Below are 22,082 nucleotides of genomic sequence, written 5' to 3' on the forward strand. Positions count from 1 at the left end.
TCGCGTATTTATCCTGAAAAGATAATACTAAACATCTACCTTTAAAATAAATAATCATGATTTAAAACTTCATATTTAATTTAAATAATAGAAATTATGCATGGCTTATACGTAATCTGATTTTCGGGACGTTACACCAACCATATGTACCCTTACGCGGTGGGGGAGATAACCGCTATACGGCCTCGCCCCCTTAGAGGAGTAAAAATTAAGGACTGATATCAGTAAACCATTGAAAGTAGATGAATCTCAGTGTCTGATTAATGATGTGCACGTGGTATGAGTCATGTTATGAAAGATGTGTGTTTCGAATTTTTATGCATTTTGTTATGTTGTGCTCGAACGGCCCCCACTTGCTGAATATTTCCCAAAATACTCACCCCTTACTCTACCCTCCCAGATAAATCAGAAGAAGAAATAGAGAAAAAAGAATTAGACACCAGTTTTTGGACTGATAGTGGACGCATGAAGAATTTTAATTAAGAATATGTTCTTGTGAGTTTTAATTCAAGTTGTAAACGCTTCCGCAGATTTTTATCGTTTTCAGAGTTACTATTGTAAAAACGACTCCATTTTTATGGTATTTATGATATAAACTGGTTTTGGTTTATACTGTACTACGATGCTTGTTGTTTAGCAATTATGTGATTGTTGAATAACGCCGATGTCGACTAACCTCGGTCTCGGGGCGTGACAGTCTCACACAAGTTTTTGCCCCAAACAAATGGAACTAAACCCATAAATTTACTTACACACGATTCAATAAATTTATTATTATTTAAAATTTATCGATCTAAATAAATTAATTTATTTTTTAAATATTATCTCTATAAAATATTAAATTTTATTACAATCGAATAGATTCCTCAATATAACTATTTTCAATTTTTATCATTGTATTGTGTTATCCGGAAATTATGATAAATAAAATATCTTATTAAGTTTTGTTAATTTATTTGATCATATAAATATTTGGAAATTATTATAAATAAAATATCAGCTATTTCAGAAATTTTGAATTATATTAAAAGAGAGTCAAATTATTCTATCATAAAAAAACGTAATTTAAAATCTAACAAAATTTTAGGTTTGACTTGGGTTAATTTTCAGTCACTAGTGGTTTGATGTGCTTTTACTAAAATATAAAAACTTGTGTGAGACGATTTTACGGATTGTATTTTATCAGACGAAGCTCTTACTTAAATCATCCATAAAAAATATTACTTTTTATGCTAAGAGTATTAAATATCGGTAGAGCGTCTCATAGATAAATATTCGTGAGACTGTCTCACAAAAAACATACTCATCAATCGATTTAACTTAATTTGTTTAGAACGTGTTCTTGTAAAAACACATATATATTTGAAATTAATGGATTATGGAATCGAATTTAAAATATTTTTTTTAAAATTATAAAAATACATTTGAACATATTTAAAATCTAAATATTTGGAAAAACGGCATTTGGCAACAGAAAAAGCATGAAAATTTGAATCTAAACGAGGTCTGCTCTCAGAATAGAGATGCAAATAGCTGTCCTTTATTCACCCACATTCACAAAGAGATTGTCAAACAAGAGCAAATGGATCAACGGTAGTTTTCTTTCAACCCAAGTAAAGCACACCCGAAATCGGTGAAGGATCGCTGATATTTCATCTAGATAATCCAAAGAACGAGGGCCCAAACAGGGTATATGAAGAGTAGGAGTATCCCAATAGAGTTCGAAATGCCATTGCCCCTTGTGAAGGAATTCCTGAACCCACCGGATGCTCGAATGTGTTCCTGCAGCAAGTAACATCCGATGATGAGGCAGATAACGAGTCCGACCCAGTGTCCTTTTACAACATCAGCGAATAAGCTCGGAGCCACCACGATGATAAGAATCAATGATGCCGGCAGTTCCAGCCAATCTGCATTGACGTTGGGATCATAAACAGAATTAGAGTAAATTCATTGCATTGCACGTAATTCGGTTAATGGCTTGAACGCTTGCTGTGAGATACCTGGAAAACGTCGAGGAAAGAACAGGCGTAGGATGACAGCAATGAAAGCAATCCATTTTCCAACTTCTCCCCTGTATTTTTGTCCATATAAGTTATTAACGAAGCTGCTAAGGTAAAAATGTGTTCTTGGACAAGAGAAGTGAAGGGTTGTTTTAGTTACCTTAGCAAGTGGAATAACCAATTCGGAAGACTGAGGAAAATGTAAGGGATTAGAAGGGATGTAAGGATGTTGGTCTTCCAGTTTGTTCGATCCAAGATCAACAGGTAACTGCAGATACAAAAACATTCTCAAAACTCGAACGATAAAACAGCATATGACAGAAAGGAATAGCATGACTTTGGCTTGGCATTCAGAGTACGCATGGATTCCAACGAATCCGAAGCAAGATCTCTACAGGTTTTATTGATTATTACCCCAACAAACACACTATTCAACACCCTTCACGTAGAATTGTCTGGTTTTAGTATAACACAAACTGTTTTCTTGATTGTTTTTGTTTTTTGGATAGTACTAAAACAAGAACAAAAAAACTATTTCAAGAAGAAATTCAATATACAGCACAGAATACGTCATAGGGCCGACATTACCCTATTGCAATCTAGAACTATAATCTATAGAGGAAAGTAATTTTATTCTAAGAATCAAGTAAATAAGTTGCATAGACTTGAAATATCCTCCCACAAACTCGAGGAGAAATTTCAAAGAAATGACATTTATTCGACCAAGATTTCGAAACATAATGTCTCAAGTTTTTAACCTTTGTCCGGTCTTTGTTTCAGTACCCCACTAGAGCCTACAATGGCGCTTTCCAACTTCAAACTCCAAATCGAACTCCATAAAAACATAAACTCACACCTTGTTCGGAAACAGAAGCAAAAATCTATGCAAGAACTGAAGGGGAAACTTACACAGCAGCACAGAAAGCGACCCATTTGAGGAACGAGGTCCCGAACCCAAGCCCGCCACCCAGTAACGCGTGATTGGCCAGAAGCTGCAAAGAATTCCCCAGCCCCTTCAGGTCGTAGCTGATCAGCGCGTTCTCCGCCTCGTAATCAGTCTTCATTTTCAGATAAGTCATCTTCCCACCCACCATTTTCAGATCGAAGAATTTCACAGCTGGAGAGTGCTGATATATAATATATATAACAATATATAAAAACGACTTTGTATGGATTTCTGGGAAACGATAATGCTAGAAAAAGGGCCGAGAGAGGATGGGATTTCGTGTAAGACGACGCAATTTCGGTGCACGTGGCAGAGTCAACGTGTGCGAAACGAGAAGGTCCTCGAGGAACATCGCCACGCGGCCTGCAATAATTTGGTAACAGCTCTCATTTACGAACGACAGCTGTGAGCAGTTGTCCGTTGATACGTGTCATGCCGTCTCCATAGGATAATTGGTTTATGAAGTTGGGGTAATGGTGACGTGGGGTGGATACTTTCATTAGTCAAATTTTTTTCTCTTTTTGGAAAACTAATCTTACAATGGGTCTGCTCCATTGTATATATGAGTATATTTTTTGTGATACGATCTCATGAATTTTTATTTATGATAAATGTCAATTCTATCGATATTCACAATAAAAAATAATATTTTTAACATAAAAAGTAATATTTTTTCATGGATGACCCAAATAAGATATTCGTCTCACAAAATACGATCTGTGATACCGTCTCACACAATTTTTTGTCTATATATATTAGCGTACACGTTATATATTTATATAATATTTTTTATAATTTATTTGATTTATATTTAAATAAAAATAAAAATATAATAAAAAAATAATGAAAGATTATATTGTAATTTTGATATATAAATTTTAAAAATAATATAAAAAAAAATAAAAAAATCTAAGTAAAAATTTAACATGCAACTTAATACTTAGAAAATAAAAATTTTCTACTGAGTTACAGATGACTTGTATTAAAATTTAGAACTTTATTAATATATATAATTATTAAAATATATCATGATAACACAAATTAGTTACTATAAGTATCTCAAACTTGATAATATAGTATTGAAATATTGATAATACATATATATTTATTTAAAATTAAAATAAAATCGGAATCGAATTATATGTTATCATCAAGTCTAGTTCTAAATATTTTAAATTTTTTTGAGTCGATCTCGAATAGTATTCTATTCGAACTCCACTCAACTGTATTATTTTATCAATTTCACTTAATTATCCCAGAAATTTCAATTGCGTTGAGTTCAAGATTTTCCAAGTTCTTTTTCATCAATGGACTCTTGACGTATATGAAATAATGCGGCTAGAATAGGTAATAATCATATAACTGTTTTAGTAAATGATGTAGAAAAAGGTCTATCGAAAACTGTCCCTTGACCCGTAGATCCTGACACAAAGTTAGAATTCTCTTACTCACAAATTACCTGACAAAACCCGAATATTTAAGTCCAAGTATAGAACAATTATAGCATTGCGCACGAGTTGCAAGCGCAATGTTTTGTAAACACAACACACAATTAAAGATTCTAATTGCCACACCAAATTCATTGATGCGACATTTAAATCTCTAAACTGGAACGTATTAGATCTTTTGGCTTGAATTGATACAGACATAGATAAATAACGTCATCCACACGTACGGTAACGTCCCAGATTCGATGACTGTCCTCACTGTATCAAGACTGATCTTTCCAACGTGCTTATGTCCTCACTCACACGCATCCTAGGAAACTTCCCAGGAGGTCACCCATCCCAAAATTGCCCCAAGTCAAGCTCGCTTAACTTTGGAGTTCTTATGTGATGAGCTACCGAAAAGAAGATGCACCTTCGTTCGCCCCATATTCGACGACTGTCCTTACTGTATAAAGACGGGTCTTTCCAACGTGCTTATGTCCTCACTCAAACCCACCCTGGGAAACTTCCCAAGAGGTCACCCATCCCAAAATTGCCCCAAGTCAAGCACGCTTAACTTTAGAGTTCTTATGTGATGAACTAGCGAAAAGAAGATGCACCTTCGTGATATGAGTAGTACAAATCAAATCTTTTAAGCCCTCTTCAACTGTACAGCCCATTACATTGAACAGTCTCGGAATCCCTCTCATTCCCGTGTGGGTCGGTTCATTCATGTTCCCTCCACCTAGAAGCCTGCCAGGAGCCGCTCATTGTCCGTGCAACTGATGGCACCGGCGATCACTCCCCGCCCTCTTCGGCCCCGGGCCTCACACGTACATTTTTGTCCATATATGAAAGGATATAGTGCTGTTTTGTTTCAAATGAATAGCAGTGCGTATATGCACATGTTGTCACTACAACTTATGATATCTTTTATATAATGTTAGGCAAATTTTTTTTAACTAAAACGATTTTGAAAGTCAATTTTGTTATATATATTTTTTATTGGAGTTATTTATGAAAAAATATTATTTTTATGTCAAATATGTTACTTATTATTATAAATAAAGGTAAAGTTGACTCGTCTCACAGATAAAGATATGTGAGACAAATCAAGTACTGTTCTTGAAATCTAAGAGCTTAGTAGTATCATCGGAGCTAGCTTGGCCACTTCTTCGGATTCGGATGTAGATGTTTGGGTACCAAACCAACCTTGTAGGCTTGTAAATCTCAGAGATCTTGGCCACTACAAAAATACTATATACTACTCTTATTTAGTAAAGTCAACTTAATCAAATAAAGTATTTAGTTTATTTACATATTATGAATTATTAATTATTTTTAAAATAAATTAATCACATTTATCAATTAATCATCAACATCTACGTTTTATTATTTACAACCGAGAATCAAAATAATTTTGTTTAATATAAAATATGTAGTTATATTTTGTTGATAAAAATATAATATTTGTTATATCCTGATTTTTTGTTTACAAGATGGTTGAAAATACGAATAATGTGTCGTATTTGCGGGGTAGATGCATATCAAATAATATCAACGCTGAAAACATGGATGCACTAATTCCTCCATTATTCTTTCGAGATTGCATAATGCTGGGATTCACCTCCGTGTCCGCCTATGTCTAGCACGCATGGGTTTCTATGGTGTTATTCAGTACAGTCCTATTAAAAATTAAGATAATAATTTGCTTACAGCCATTGTTGAGAGATGGAGTCGCGAGACACACACATTTCATCTTACAGTTGGCGAGGCAACAATCACCCAACAGGACATTGCACTTATTTGGGGGTTGAATATTGATGACATGCCCATCACTGGTGTAGATACCGCGTACGACAAACATACGGTACAACAGTCCTGCACAACTTGGTTGGGTTTTACACCTACATCTTCTCAGATTAAAGGTGCACATCTTTATGACCGCTTTGCGAGACCATTGCCTAAATAATATAATTAATGATCCCAACACTGAAAAAGACGTTGCACAATATTCAATTTGTATGACATTAATGATCATTGATGGTTGTATGTTTTCGGACTCGGAAGGTACTGCTGTTAACTTATATATTTACATTTTTTTGAGGACATAGAAACGGTGAATACGTTTAGCTGAGGTTCTGCTGTGTTGGCATATCTTTATAGAGAGCTGTGCGATACATCAATAGGTTTAAAAGTCGATTTTTGTGGCCTGTTCAGATACTGCATGTATTTTTACACTTTTACTGTCATTATATTTGTTGTACATAATTTTTCTTATGATGTGACAATTTCTGTTGTATGTTATTGCAGATTTGGGTATGGTCCAGAATTACTCTTCTTTGCCCTGATAGAGCGCAAAAAATATGTATGTCAGCAGAGCAGGTTGGAGATGTGCTTCAGGGTATATCATTTCCACCATACGTCGCACAATATAATCAGAAATAATTAGCTTGTAATATTATTTTGTCATGTACTTTTAATGAATATATTGTGTATTTTTTTAAATTACAGGTGGAGACGTGAATTCTCTTGGACACAAACGGCCCATCATTCGGACTGTATCATGAGAAGGGCAGGTAGATAAAAAATTAGTTATTTAAATTTTTGAATGTTTTAAAATTTAATCTGAATGTTAGATTATCAACTTAATAATCTTTTTTTATTTTATTTGCTACAGTTTCTTGGATCATTTATGATATGGAGTCCCCCGAAGTTGCTAGAATTCTTGATAGAAATATAATTCATCTATCTCGGTCGGCATGTGCATTGATCAATTTTCATATAGTTGAGATGCATAGATCAGAGCGGTGTCTTTGACACTTTGGAATGCGTCAGGCATCCCGCCACCAGCTATTAACTTCGATAATTTTCATAAATTGACGCGACAAGGGCGGAACAATTGTGATTGGGCGACATATCACAAAAATTTTGAAGATATGTGGAACGACAGATATAATTTTGTGATTGGTGGTGATTATGTCATATTTGGTTCACTCGGCATCACAATTGACTATAATGGTTGGTATCATCGTATTTTACATATATTTCTCTCTCCAACAGTGGTACCTTCTAACGTCATTGGCTATCATCATGTAGATGCAAACTACTGACAATTTATCGTAAGACATGTTCAATTTATCTTCATATGTACATATATTTAATTTTTTGTATTAAATATAGCTGACATAATATATGCATCTATGTCACAGACACATCCAGTTCATATGCATACTCCACCGATGTAGACACAAAATGAGTGTGACCCCGGACCATCAACTTCAAATACTGCATACACTATTCCGCCTGTGGTTTCAAGCTTTCCATCTTATGATTATGCTTACCACACTTCATTTGCCGGTAGATTTACATAATTTTTACAAAGTGACTTTCGACCGTTTATGAATGAGAGTCGCCTTACACTAAACACATCGCTCATACCATTTCAAGAATATTCAGAAACAGAAGGATATGAAGTTGTGGGAACATTGCTGATATCAGTACATCTGCAGCACAAACACATACACATGGATATGCTAAAGAGATGTTAGGTCGTGGACATAGAGTCAATAGAAGACCTTCGTGTGGCACTGAGGGGCATCGTTACCATCATCATTAACCATTTGTTTCGAGATGCAAAATTACTTACGTCGTATTATTGTATATTTTCGTACTCGTGGTGATAATTGAAATTAAATGTCAACAAATTTTAAAATGCTATTGTAACTTTATATTGGAATAGTGTATGTAATTTATTATTCAATTTGAAAAAAAAAACTATATTTTCTTGACACTTTCAGTTATTTTAATTTGTATATATAAACATATAATTTTTTAACATAAATAAAACTTATATTCAAATATTGTCTGTGATTTATTAGTCCTTTTTTAATAAATTTAAGGATAAATTTATAGTAATGAAAAATCTAAGTATAATTAATAAATTAATTCAAATCACTCAATCTCCTAACAAATTTAAAATAATACAAAACTTAATCAAGCAAATAAGTCAACACACTTGATATTCAAACATATTTAAAACAATACAACACTGAATAAAATTTATTTACTACTTATATTAAAATGTAACACCCGCGTTACAAACATATGTATTTGCCATCATAACTCGATCTTCTCACGTGCACCTACATGCAATTGACAACATTTATTAATAAATATATAATTTTTATAACCTATTTTTAATTACATTAATAACTTCACACGTTATCAAGTAAAAAAAAATGCATAATACGTTATTGTAGATCTTATACCTCCCACGTTGTCTCTCCCTCGATGATTGTTGATCCATTTAATTTCTTATGTGTGTCCTGCGATCTCTGCCAGCCTGTCTCTTTTTTCGGCGAATGGTATTGTGTTGTAATTGGAATGTAGGTTCATCTCAGTATTGTTAATTATGAACATGGTAGAATCTTCCATCGTATGTGTTCACGTATTCACTCGGTGTAAACCATGGTCGTACAAGCTGTGCGGGATTTAAACCAAACCATTTTGCTGCACATATAACATGTGAACAAGGAATTCCAAATATTGTCAATTTAACACATGAGCAATCACGCGTAAAAATGTTAACAGCTTGTACGTGATGTTGACGATCTGGTCTTGCTCTTGTCATGACAGATGTTGTTTTATCCTTTTGATCAAATTTTATTACTCGATGTTCAATTGACTTCTTTGACCACATATAAAATTTAGAGTATGTATAAGCAGTCCATGGTTGATTTTTTTCCATCATATTATCACTTCATTTCGGCATTGAATGAAATAGTGCACGCATCACTGTAAGGTCAGCTCCACTATTGCAGTTATTGGGAGACGTTGAACCCCTTTCAATACACCATTAATACACTCAGACATGTTCGTCGTCACTATCCCTCGTCTCCATCCACCATCATAAGCCAATGACCATTTTTCTTTTAGGATGTTTGACAAATAAGTGAATGAAATATATGTTGGGTATGATTTCACTGATGTGTGTCATGTATACATAGTTGTTATTACTGGTACAGATGTGTTGAGTCTTTAGACTCACTAAGCGTGTGTGATGCAGGTGAGCTTGATGCCGAGGAGACTGGAGGTGCCAAACTCTGAGTAGGCAGACCTGGTGGGGTGACACGACCCGAGGACCGCATATTTTCCGCATTTTGATTATGAGATTTGAAAAGAGATGAATATTTTCATACGTTGTTGATTTTAAGATTTTTATTCGTTTATGTTTACGTATGATTTTTGATGAGTTTGGTTATTTTAAACTGCACTATTTTTACTGCCAAATGTTTAAGAACATTTTTAAAAGTTATAATTTTCTGTAGAGCGCATGCATGCAAAACATTTAAATGTTAATTCGAAAATGTAAGCTTTTTTTAAATAAAATAAAATTAAATATTTCCGTACTTTTAAAATAGTAGACGTCACAACCCTACTTCACATCACACGGCCACCCCTCCCACTTTCTCCAGCAGCTTTTCTTCAAGTTACACCACCAGCCACTTCAAGTTTTCTCTCAATTTTCAAAGAAAATTCCTATCTGTCTCTCTGGTGCACGTCCCGCGCGAAGATATCTAAGGTTTCGAGCGTATACACGCAAAGACACGCCCAAAATCTCTTTTTTCTCATCATTCACATCATTATATGCTGATTTGTGTCTTTATGCATAAATTCTTTGATCTATTATGTTGTGTCGTTTTGGCATCATTTTGTCACGGAATATGCATAAGCTTGACTCATACTCACGTTTTTCAACGACTTTCATGCAAGGGGCTGCTGGGTCTTCGAGTTTAAGAGATGTACATGCTGAGATATGTAGTGTCAAGGTGCTGGAGTCGAGGTTTAGTCGAGTCCTGGTGAGGGCCGATTCGATCCTAGGGTATTTATGTAGCGTCTACTAGTTTTAAAAAATGCGGAAATATTTTTTTTTTAAAAGCTCACATTTTCGAAATATCATTTAAATGTTTCGCATGCATGCGCTCTATAGAAAAATATAAGATTTAAAAATGATCTTAAATATTTGACAGTAAAAATAGCGCAACCAAACTCGTCCAAAATCATACGTAAACATAAACGTATAAAAATATTAAAATCATCAACGTAGGAAAATGTTCGTATGCTCTCAAAACTCGTAAATCATATTGCGGAAAACATGCAGTCCTCGGGTCATGTCACCGCACCAGAGCTGTCTACTCAGAGTTCAGCACCTCCAGTATCCTCAGCATCAAGCTCATCTATATCACACACGCCTAGTGAGTCTAAAGACTCAACACACCTGTACCAGTAATAACAAGTACATATACGTAGCAGACATCAGTGAAAAAGCATAAGAACATACATTTCGTGTTTGCAGTAAAATTCGTATAAGTAAACTTGTCCTTTCAAAACATGATAATAATCATAGCATGTATCATCTTATCAGTATATAAGTGTTAAATCATGTCTTCTCATGTCATCATAAACATATACATTTTATTTTAATTGAATTCAGTTTATTAGTTGTGACTTTCGTATCAGCTCCATCGATGGATTCATCTACGTATAATCACAGTACCGGGCGGCGGGGGACATTAGCGACAGCATTACCCGACCACTGAGCCCGGGCCTCAGCTCATCATATCTCATGTCATCATATACATACACATCGTCAGTCACAATCAATTCCCATCCTTCAAAAACAATATCATCATATTTACCACTTAATAAAAACATTCATATACGTAACTTTTACCTTAAAAACAAGCATGCAACGTATTTATCAAAATTTCATAAAAATCATGCACATGATGCATAAACATTTAAAATATCATAGATTTGTGCTCAGGGCACTGTCAGGACCAAAATCTCAGCTCGGGTGCGAAATAACCATTTTGCCCCTGGAAACCCAAAAACTACTGTTTTGCCCCTAGACGTAAAATTTCACGTTTTTGAAATTTTCTTAATTCCATTGACTCTAAAATGTCCCAAATAATTATTTAAGCCTACATAAAATTTTTCATATTTTTATTTGGCTTAAATCGATGACTTTTAAATTAATATTTAAATATAACATATTAATGCGTTTTAATCCCGAATTAAACCAAACTTTAGCATAAAATTCCCAAATTAAAAACTTAGAATTCTAATAATTATTTGAGCTTAAATATAATTTTTTATAATTTTATATAGCTTAAATTTAGACGTTTCAATTAAAATGTTTCGTGCGGCGATTAAATCTCGAATAATTCCAAAACTCATTCTTTTGATCCGTAACTTACCAAACTCTTAAAAATCTCCCAAAACATATTTAAAAGCATCCCTAGACGTAAACTCGAGACCGTTTCATAACTTTACTGAATTGTTTTAAAACCGGGACCGAAGTCCCGGTTTTAACCCGAAACAAACCGAAACTTAACCAACTATTTCCCAACTTCTTACCATACTAATTATACACAATATCCGTCCCTAATCCACCCAAAACCAGACCCCTTAAACCTTCCAACAGCCCTTAATTGTTGCTGGGAATTTTCGCTAAGGACACTCATCGACACCCTACTCAACAACTCGACTATCCACCATCCTAGACGCCCCCGGCCCGAACCTGTCCTGAATCAAGTTACTAGGGACCAATATCAGAACCTGCTGGACCTACTTGAACCACCCCTCGGCCCCATGCACGCAGCAACCTACACGCTCTAACACCCGACAACTCACTACCGCGGCCACTCCCATTCTCGATCGATCGGCTACATCAATATTGGTGGTTCCAACAATGGTTGAGACTCCTTGAGCCATGACTCAGACCCATGATGGTCTTATCTAGGCCTTGGATCGGCCCTCGCATCGCCGTCTCCAACCGTTCACACGATTTCCTTCAAACCCGAAGCAAAACTTCCTAATCTACACGGCTTCTAGCGTACAGCATGCACCTCTCATTTCCAACCTGTTAACAGTATACCCTCGACAATAAAGCCCTTCAGCAATGCCCTTTGACAGCCCTCTTTGCAGCCACAACAAGAAAATCGTGAATGAACATAAAAAAATCATGGTTTATGCACAACTACACACCGATGATCACACATGCAAGGATCGAAAATTGTACATGCTTTCACACAATTTTTACACGTAATATTAGCATGTATGATGCATCAAAAGAAGAACAAGCGTGCCTTGATGATGATTGAAGAGCAAGAACGAGGCGAGGGAACCCGGGAAGATTTTCTTCTTTGGAGAAAACTCGACCGACGCTTTCTTTGGGGAAGCTCTTGCTGAAAAACGTGAGGAAAAGATGATGGGGGAGGGGTGTCGGCTGGTCAATTATTGGGTTTAGGTTAAGGAGTAGTTTAGGTGATATTAAATAGTAAACTAATAGATAATGAGCCCTAATTTAATAATTAAAAGTTTAAAAAGATAATTAACCCCAACAAGCTTAAAATTAGGTCCATTAAATCCAAACACACTCCCGAAAAATATTTCGTGTTGGAAAGATTTTGAAAATATTAGCCGAACCCTCAAAAAGGTTCCTGATTCGCTAACATTTGCGTACCGTTAAAAATTAAAATCTCGCGGGTAAAAATACCCAATAATTCCTAATTCTTTAAAATTACCTTTAAAACATCTTAAATTAATTAATAAAAATTAATCATGTAATAAAAATAATTTTTCTTAAAATTCTCCGGTCTCCGTATCTCGTTCGAGCGTGAAATGCACCTAGAAACCCTAATGCATGAACTTTTAAAATTTAATTAATTAAATCCTATCATGCATGAAATATGCATAAAATGAATAAAAATACTTAAACACAAATTAATGAAATAAACATGCATTTAATGCTTTAAAGCAATTAAATAAAATACCAAAAAAATTTAATAACTTGCATTCATGTGGTTTACGTGAACCTTCAAATTTTTTCGAGAGGTTACAATCCCCCCCCCCCCCCCACCCCCCACCCCCGAAATTCGCTTATCCTTGATAATCACAAAGTTTAGACTTAGTTCTAGAATCCCAATAATCCAAGCTTTCGCAGCGCTACTCTTATAAAATAATAAATCTTAAGATATCTTTATGTCTCCTCGATCCCGATAAACTCTACCTTCTAAATCCTCGTTTGCCAAACTCAACTTATAATGACCCATGGTGACCTAGTTTCATTTTTTCATAACCTCGAATTTCAACATTTCTTAAACTTCCCAATATTAAAAATGGATGTCCGAATTTTATTGCGTCTTACTTTCTTATACTATACCCAGAATGTTCATTGACTTATTATCAGTTCGACTTAAGAAATCTTAACACCAAAATTTACTAATAGATTTCTATCCTTGGTAATACACTTAATAGTTACACCTTATCTCAACCCCATAATAATATTAGTCTAAGATCTTTGAATCAAATCTTTATCTTACGGCACCAGACTTACGTAACTTACTATTTACATGTACATCCCAAATATTAAATTGTTTCAAATCTTTAAATTCGAGTAGCGTTAATACATAAAACCTAAATAATATTAGATAACATAATTCCAACATATTCACTTATTCCCAAGTTTCTTAATGATTTTTTTTTTAAATTTCCTCAAGACAATGTGTCTACCTCAGTTCTTGCATGCATCTATCAAGTAACCTAACCATCCATCATACCCGACTTTCTAGAAAAATTTAAACGTAGTGAAGATATATATATTTAACTCCTAAGATCATGATTAAAACTTCTGTTACATCAAACCTTAAGTCCCCAAAAGTAAGTTAACTTAATGTCTAATCTTGTAACTTGACCAATTGATCAATTTTATCTTAAATTATTATCGCTCTAAATTCTTAAATTTTCCACAACATTATTCTATTAACACTTAGATTTTCAAGCCCAGTATTGAATCATCCTACAATGCTCTCGATTGTCATTCCTTATTACATTATAACCCAAATATAACAAGGTTCTAATTATGTCTTCAAGCTCAAATCACCGAAAAGTTTTATCATTTAAACCATTCAATTCTCACTTATTGCTAAACTAGTCCCCGAATTTCTTAAAAATTGCAAAATTAACTCTTATTTTCCTCGAATACTATCCAATTTGTCCTAAATCTCGAAATTTCACAATTACCCATAAGTTGTTGGCGTTCCTAATTCTATTTTATAGGTTTCTCGTAACAAAAGTTCAATAATTGTAAGCTTATTAGACCAAAAATTAATTCTCATAACCTCGAAAAATTACTAATTTAACTCAAGAGTTCCCCAAAAGTTCGAATTTAATCCTCAAAAATTTTGTAATTTGCAATTTGGTCCTTAAAGTTCTCGAAGATTATAATTTTGGCCCTACAACTCTTCGAAATTTGCATTTTTGTCCCCATAAATTTTTCGACTTGGCCTCATTAAACCTTAAAATTCTAGAAACTCAAAATTTAATCCCAAAGTTTGGTAAATTCGAAATAGTTCCTTATAATTTTATTTTTGCACTCAGGTCATCAAATTATTGGTTATTACAATTAGGTCCTTAAAATTCGAAATTCATGTAATTCAATCTTTAAATCCAACTAGGTAGAGCATGCATCCTAAATAAATTCTACGTTTTTATACTTCCAAAGATCGTCGTAGTCTTAGAATCATCATTCTTTACATGGAATCCTAAAAATTAACTCAACTAGTAACCACAAACAATCAGTAATTTCTTAGAAAATCTACAAGTCCCAAAAGCATTCATAATCTTCATGACTAACTTGTGACCCAAAGAGTAAAACATCAGTACTTACTAACCAAAAATCAATATAGACAAATCATTTCCAACCTTTCCCTACGCCCAATTAGCCATAATCGTAATCATGTCCAAAAGCAAATCTCATTCATGTCCAAATCCACCACAGCCAGCATGCATGAAAATCAAATAATTTCTCGTTTCATGTCGTAACATGCATAAAAATTTTAAAGTATCTAATCTCAAAACATAACGACACATAAACATGTACTGCAAAGCATATATCAACTAAATATGCAGGTGATAGCATTTAAAACATTTAAATCATAAAAGCTTACAGACTTGAGGCTTGAAGACTGAACGACAGATGCTGGCGGTGGCACAACCCTATACATGACCATTGCTCTGATACCAACTGTAGCGTCTACTAGTTTTAAAAAATGCGGAATTTTTTTTTGAAAAAAGCTCGCATTTTTGAAATATCATTTAAACGTTTCGCATGCATGCGTTATACAGAAAAATATAAGATTTAAAAATGATCTTAAATATTTTACTGAAAAAATAGCGCAGTTTAAAATAATCAAACTCGTCCAAAATCATACATAAACGTATAAAAATCATAAAATCATCAACGTAGAAAAATGTTCGTATGCTCTCAAAACTCGTAAATCATAATGTGAAAAACATGCAATCCTCGGGTCATGTCACCACACCAGAGCTGCCTACTCAGAGTTCAGCACCTCCAGTCTCCTCAGCATCAAGCTCACATGCATCACACACACCTAGTGAGTCTAAAGACTCAACACACCTGTACCAGTAATAACAAGTACATATACGCAGCACATAGCAGTGAAAAATAGCATAATCAACATACATTTCGTGTCTGCAGTAAAAATCATTTAAGTAAACGTGTCCTTTCAAAACATGATAATAATCATAGCATGTATCATCATATAAGTATATAAATGTTAAATCATGTCATCATAAACGTATACATTTTATTTTAATTGAATTTAGTACATTAGTTGTGACTTTCGTATCAGCTCTATCGTATCAGCTCTATCGTTGGATCCATCTACTTATAATCACAGTACCGGACGGCGGAGGACATCAACGACAACATTACCCATCCACTGAGCCCGGGCATCAGCTCATCATATCTCATGTCATCGTATACATATATATCGTCAGTCACAACCAATTCACATCCTTCAAATACAACATCATCATATTCACCACTTAATAAAAACATGCATATACGTAACTTTTACCTTAAAAACAAGCATGCACCGTATTTAGCATAATTTCATAAAAATCATGAACATGATGCATAAACATTTAAAATATCATAGATTTGTGTTCAGGGCGCTGCTAGGACCAAAATCTCACCCCGGGTGCAAAATGACCATTTTGCCACTGGAAACCCAAAAATTATCGTTTTGCCCCTAGACGTAAAATTTCATGTTTTTGAAATTTTCTTCATTCCATTTACTCAAACATGTCCCAAATAATTATTTAAGCCTACATAAATTTTTTCATATTTTTATTTGGCTTAAATCGATGACTTTTAAATTAATATTTAAATATAACATATTAATGCGTTTTAATCCCGAATTAAACCAAACTTTAGCATAAAATTCCCAAATTAAAAATTTAGACTTCTAATAATTATTTGAGCTTAAATATAATTTTTCATAATTTTATTTAGCTTAAATTTAGACGTTTCAATTAATTCTTTAATTAACGTTTCGTGCGGCGATTAAATCTCGAATAATTCCAAAACTCATTCTTTAGATCCGTAACTTACCAAACTCTTAAAAATGTCCCAAAACATATTTAAAAGCATCCCTAGACGTAAACTCGAGACCGTTTCATAACTTTACCGAATTGTTTTAAAACTTGGACCGGAGTCCCGGTTTTAACCCGAAACAAACCGAAACTTAACCAACTATTTCCCAACTTCTTACCATAATAATTATACACAATATCCGTCCCTAATCCACCAAAAACCAGACCCCTTAAACCTTCCAACAGCCCTTAATTGTTGCTGGAATTTTCGCTAAGGACACTCATCGACACCCTACTCACTCAACTCGACCACTACAACAAAAATGGCTTTCCGCAGCGCGCATTGCATGCTGCAAAGTTGCAAGCGGTTAAAAGTTCAAGATTACGTGTACGTTGTTAATACAACTTTCCGCAGCGTACACGTGTACGCCGTTAATAGTCATAAAACAACAAAATATTAGCGACGGTTTTCGACAAAACCGTCGCAAATCGGCCACGGTAAAGCAAAACCGTCGCTAATTTAGCGACGGTCTTTAAATTTAGCGACAGTTTTCCAATTTCGCGACGGTTAAAAAACCGTCGCTAAATTTTGCGTAAGTATAAAAAAAATTTACTTTTATAATTTAATAAATTTTTATAAGAAATACAATACAAATATAATAATAATACTCATTATCTTAATTAACAATTAAAAAATTAACCAAAAATTGAAACAAAAACAGGTATCTAAATCGAAACTAAAATCATATAAGCATTGTGAAGTGGTGTGGAGGAAAATGAAACGGAGATCGGGTGTAAATAGAGAATTTGCGATTTTTTAGCGACGATTTGTTACTAAACTGTAGCCGATGTATGTCTATTAGCGACGGTTAATTATTAACCGTCGCTGATTTAAGTTGGCAACGGTTTCGTTGTAACCGTCGCTAATAAATGTGGCCTTAATCGGCGACGGTTTCTTCTCAACCGTCGCTAAATGTGGTCTTAAAATCGTCGCAACTTTAAAATTAGCGACGGTTTTACTAAAACTGTCGCTAATTTAGAATTCGAACTCATTTCCCGCAGCGTGCTAATAATATGCATGCCGTGAATAATACTATTGACGGCGTGCGATTAATGTACGCCGTTAAAGTCTGAACACGATTTTTTTTAAAAAAATGATTTACTTTTAACAGCACACATAAATTTGCACGCCGTTAATAATACTATTAACGGCGTGCCTTTATTGCGCGCTGTCGTTTATATAATTTATTAACAGCACACATAAATGCATGCTGCGGATATTACTATTCGCAGTGTGCTTTTAATGCACGCCGTCAATAGTAATATCCGCAGCGTGTTTTTAATGCACGCCGTTAATAGTATCAAGTTACTATCCGCAGCGTACTTTTAATGCACGGCGTCAATAGTAATATCCGCAGCGTGCATTAATAGTATCAAGTGCAACACTATTAACGGCACACATATGGGTGCACGCAGTGAAAAGTAGTATTCGCAGCGTGCTTTTAATGCACGCTGTTGATGACGTGCTGCGAAAAATCATTTTTCTTGTAGTGGACTATCTACCATCCTAGACGCCCCCGGCCCGAACCTGTCCTGAATCAAGTTACTAGGGACCAATATCAGAACCTGCTGGACCTACTTGAACCACCCCTCGGCCCCATGCACGCAGCAACCTACACTCTCTAACACCCGACAACTCACTACCGCGGCCACTCCCATTCTCGATCGATCGGCTACATTGGTGGTTCGAACAATGGTTGAGACTCCTTGAGCCATGACTCACACCCATGATGGTCTTATCTAGGCCTTGGATCGGCCCTTGCATCGCCGTCTCCAACCGTTCACACGATTTCCTTCAAACCCGAAGCAAAACTTCCTAATATACACGGCTTCTAGCGTACAGCATGCACCTCTCATTTCCAACCTGTTAACAGTATACCCTCGACAATAAAGCCCTTCAGCAATGCCCTTTGACAGCCCTCTTTGCAGCCACAACAAGAAAATCGTGAATGAACATAAAAAAATCATGGTTTATGCACAACTACACACCGATGATCACACATGCAAGGATCGAAAATTGTACATGCTTTCACACAATTTTTACACGTAATATTAGCATGTATGATGCATCAAAAGAAGAACAAGCGTGCCTTGATGATGATTGAAGAGCAAGAACGAGGCGAGGGAACCCGGGAAGATTTTCTTCTTTGGAGAAAACTCGACCGACGCTTTCTTTGGGGAAGCTCTTGCTGAAAAACGTGAGGAAAAGATGATGGGGGAGGGGTGTCGGCTGGTCAATTATTGGGTTTAGGTTAAGGAGTAGTTTAGGTGATATTAAATAGTAAACTAATAGATAATGAGCCCTAATTTAATAATTAAAAGTTTAAAAAGATAATTAACCCCAACAAGCTTAAAATTAGGTCCATTAAATCCAAACACACTCCCGAAAAATATTTCGTGTTGGAAAGATTTTGAAAATATTAGCCGAACCCTCAAAAAGGTTCGTGATTCGCTAACATTTGCGTACCGTTAAAAATTAAAATCTCGCGGGTAAAAATACCCAATAATTCCTAATTCTTTAAAATTACCTTTAAAACATCTTAAATTAATTAATAAAAATTAATCATGTAATAAAATAATTTTTCTTAAAATTCTCCGGTCTCCGTATCTCGTTCGAGCGTGAAATGCACCTAGAAACCCTAATGCATGAACTTTTAAAATTTAATTAATTAAATCCTATCATGCATGAAATATGCATAAAATGAATAAAAATACTTAAACACAAATTAATGAAATAAACATGCATTTAATGCTTTAAAGCAATTAAATAAAATACCAAAAAAATTTAATAACTTGCATTCATGTGGTTTACGTGAACCTTCAAATTTTTTCGAGAGGTTACAATCCCCCCCCCCCCCCCCCCCCCCCCCCACCCCCGAAATTCGCTTATCCTTGATAATCACAAAGTTTAGACTTAGTTCTAGAATCCCAATAATCCAAGCTTTCGCAGCGCTACTCTGATAAAATAATAAATCTTAAGATATCTTTATGTCTCCTCGATCCCGATAAACTCTACCTTCTAAATCCTCGTTTGCCAAACTCAACTTATAATGACCCATGGTGACCTAGTTTCATTTTTTCATAACCTCGAATTTCAACATTTCTTAAACTTCCCAATATTAAAAATGGATGTCCGAATTTTATTGCGTCTTACTTTCTTATACTATACCCAGAATGTTCATTGACTTATTATCAGTTCGACTTAAGAAATCTTAACACCAAAATTTACTAATAAATTTCTATCCTTGGTAATACACTTAATAGTTACACCTTATCTCAACCCCATAATAATATTAGTCTAAGATCTTTGAATCAAATCTTTATCTTACGGCACCAGACTTACGTAACTTACTATTTACATGTACATCCCAAATATTAAATTGTTTCAAATCTTTAAATTCGAGTAGCGTTAATACATAAAACCTAAATAATATTAGATAACATATTTCCAACATATTCACTTATTCCCAAGTTTCTTAATGATTTTTTTTTTAAATTTCCTCAAGACAATGTGTCTACCTCAGTTCTTGCATGCATCTATCAAGTAACCTAACCATCCATCATACCCGACTTTCTAGAAAAATTTAAACGTAGTGAAGATATATATATTTAACTCCTAAGATCATGATTAAAACTTCTGTTACATCAAACCTTAAGTCCCCAAAAGTAAGTTAACTTAATGTCTAATCTTGTAACTTGACCAATTGATCAATTTTATCTTAAATTATTATCGCTCTAAATTCTTAAATTTTCCACAACATTATTCTATTAACACTTAGATTTTCAAGCCCAGTATTGAATCATCCTACAATGCTCTCGATTGTCATTCCTTATTACATTATAACCCAAATATAACAAGGTTCTAATTATGTCTTCAAGCTCAAATCACCGAAAAGTTTTATCATTTAAACCATTCAATTCTCACTTATTGCTAAACTAGTCCCCGAATTTCTTAAAAATTGCAAAATTAACTCTTATTTTCCTCGAATACTATCCAATTTGTCCTAAATCTCGAAATTTCACAATTACCCATAAGTTGTTGGCGTTCCTAATTCTATTTTATAGGTTTCTCGTAACAAAAGTTCAATAATTGTAAGCTTATTAGACCAAAAATTAATTCTCATAACCTCGAAAAATTACTGATTTAACTCAAGAGTTCCCCAAAAGTTCGAATTTAATCCTCAAAAATTTTGTAATTTGCAATTTGGTCCTTAAAGTTCTCGAAGATTATAATTTTGGCCCTACAACTCTTCGAAATTTGCATTTTTGTCCCCATAAATTTTTCGACTTGGCCTCATTAAACCTTAAAATTCTAGAAACTCAAAATTTAATCCCAAAGTTTGGTAAATTCGAAATAGTTCCTTATAATTTTATTTTTGCACTCAGGTCATCAAATTATTGGTTATTACAATTAGGTCCTTAAAATTCGAAATTCATGTAATTCAATCTTTAAATCCAACTAGGTAGAGCATGCATCCTAAATAAATTCTACGTTTTTATACTTCCAAAGATCGTCGTAGTCTTAGAATCATCATTCTTTACATGGAATCCTAAAAATTAACTCAACTAGTAACCACAAACAATCAGTAATTTCTTAGAAAATCTACAAGTCCCAAAAGCATTCATAATCTTCATGACTAACTTGTGACCCAAAGAGTAAAACATCAGTACTTACTAACCAAAAATCAATATAGACAAATCATTTCCAACCTTTCCCTACGCCCAATTAGCCATAATCGTAATCATGTCCAAAAGCAAATCTCATTCATGTCCAAATCCACCACAGCCAGCATGCATGAAAATCAAATAATTTCTCGTTTCATGTCGTAACATGCATAAAAATTTTAAAGTATCTAATCTCAAAACATAACGACACATAAACATGTACTGCAAAGCATATATCAAGTAAATATGCAGGTGATAGCATTTAAAACATTTAAATCATAAAAGCTTACAGACTTGAGGCTTGAAGACTGAACGACAGATGCTGACGGTGGCACAACCCTATACATGACCATTGCTCTGATACCCGTCTACTAGTTTTGAAAAATGCGGAATTTTTTTTTTGAAAAAAGCTCGCATTTTTGAAATATCATTTAAACGTTTCGCATGCATGCGTTATACAGAAAAATATAAGATTTAAAAATGATCTTAAATATTTTACTGGAAAAATAGCGCAGT

The 22,082-nt window shown here is 34.3% G+C and overlaps 1 protein-coding gene across 1 annotated transcript; it reads right to left on the bottom strand.

Moving 5' to 3' along the window:
• Positions 1 to 1,518: 1,518 nt before the first annotated feature.
• Positions 1,519 to 3,277, bottom strand: LOC142554230 (cold-regulated 413 plasma membrane protein 2-like). Its single transcript, XM_075664924.1, has 4 exons — positions 2,913 to 3,277; positions 2,164 to 2,271; positions 2,004 to 2,074; positions 1,519 to 1,910 (listed from the first exon to the last, which is right to left on the bottom strand). The coding sequence occupies exons 1-4, from the start codon at positions 3,095 to 3,097 to the stop codon at positions 1,657 to 1,659; spliced, it is 618 nt and encodes a 205-aa protein (XP_075521039.1). The 5' UTR covers positions 3,098 to 3,277; the 3' UTR covers positions 1,519 to 1,656.
• Positions 3,278 to 22,082: the final 18,805 nt, after the last annotated feature.

The sequence above is a fragment of the Primulina tabacum genome, chromosome 8, assembly GCF_025594145.1.
Source record: "Primulina tabacum isolate GXHZ01 chromosome 8, ASM2559414v2, whole genome shotgun sequence".
Taxonomy (NCBI): domain Eukaryota; kingdom Viridiplantae; phylum Streptophyta; class Magnoliopsida; order Lamiales; family Gesneriaceae; genus Primulina; species Primulina tabacum.

Coding starts and splice junctions, on each gene's coding strand:
- LOC142554230 (XM_075664924.1), bottom strand. CDS start 3,097: ATGGTGGGTGGGAAGATGACTTATCTGAAAATGAAGACTGATTACGAG. Junction 2,272..2,912: donor GTCGCTTTCTGTGCTGCTGT/GTAAGTTTCCCC, acceptor TTGTATCTGCAG/TTACCTGTTGATCTTGGATC. Junction 2,075..2,163: donor TGGTTATTCCACTTGCTAAG/GTAACTAAAACA, acceptor ACAAAAATACAG/GGGAGAAGTTGGAAAATGGA.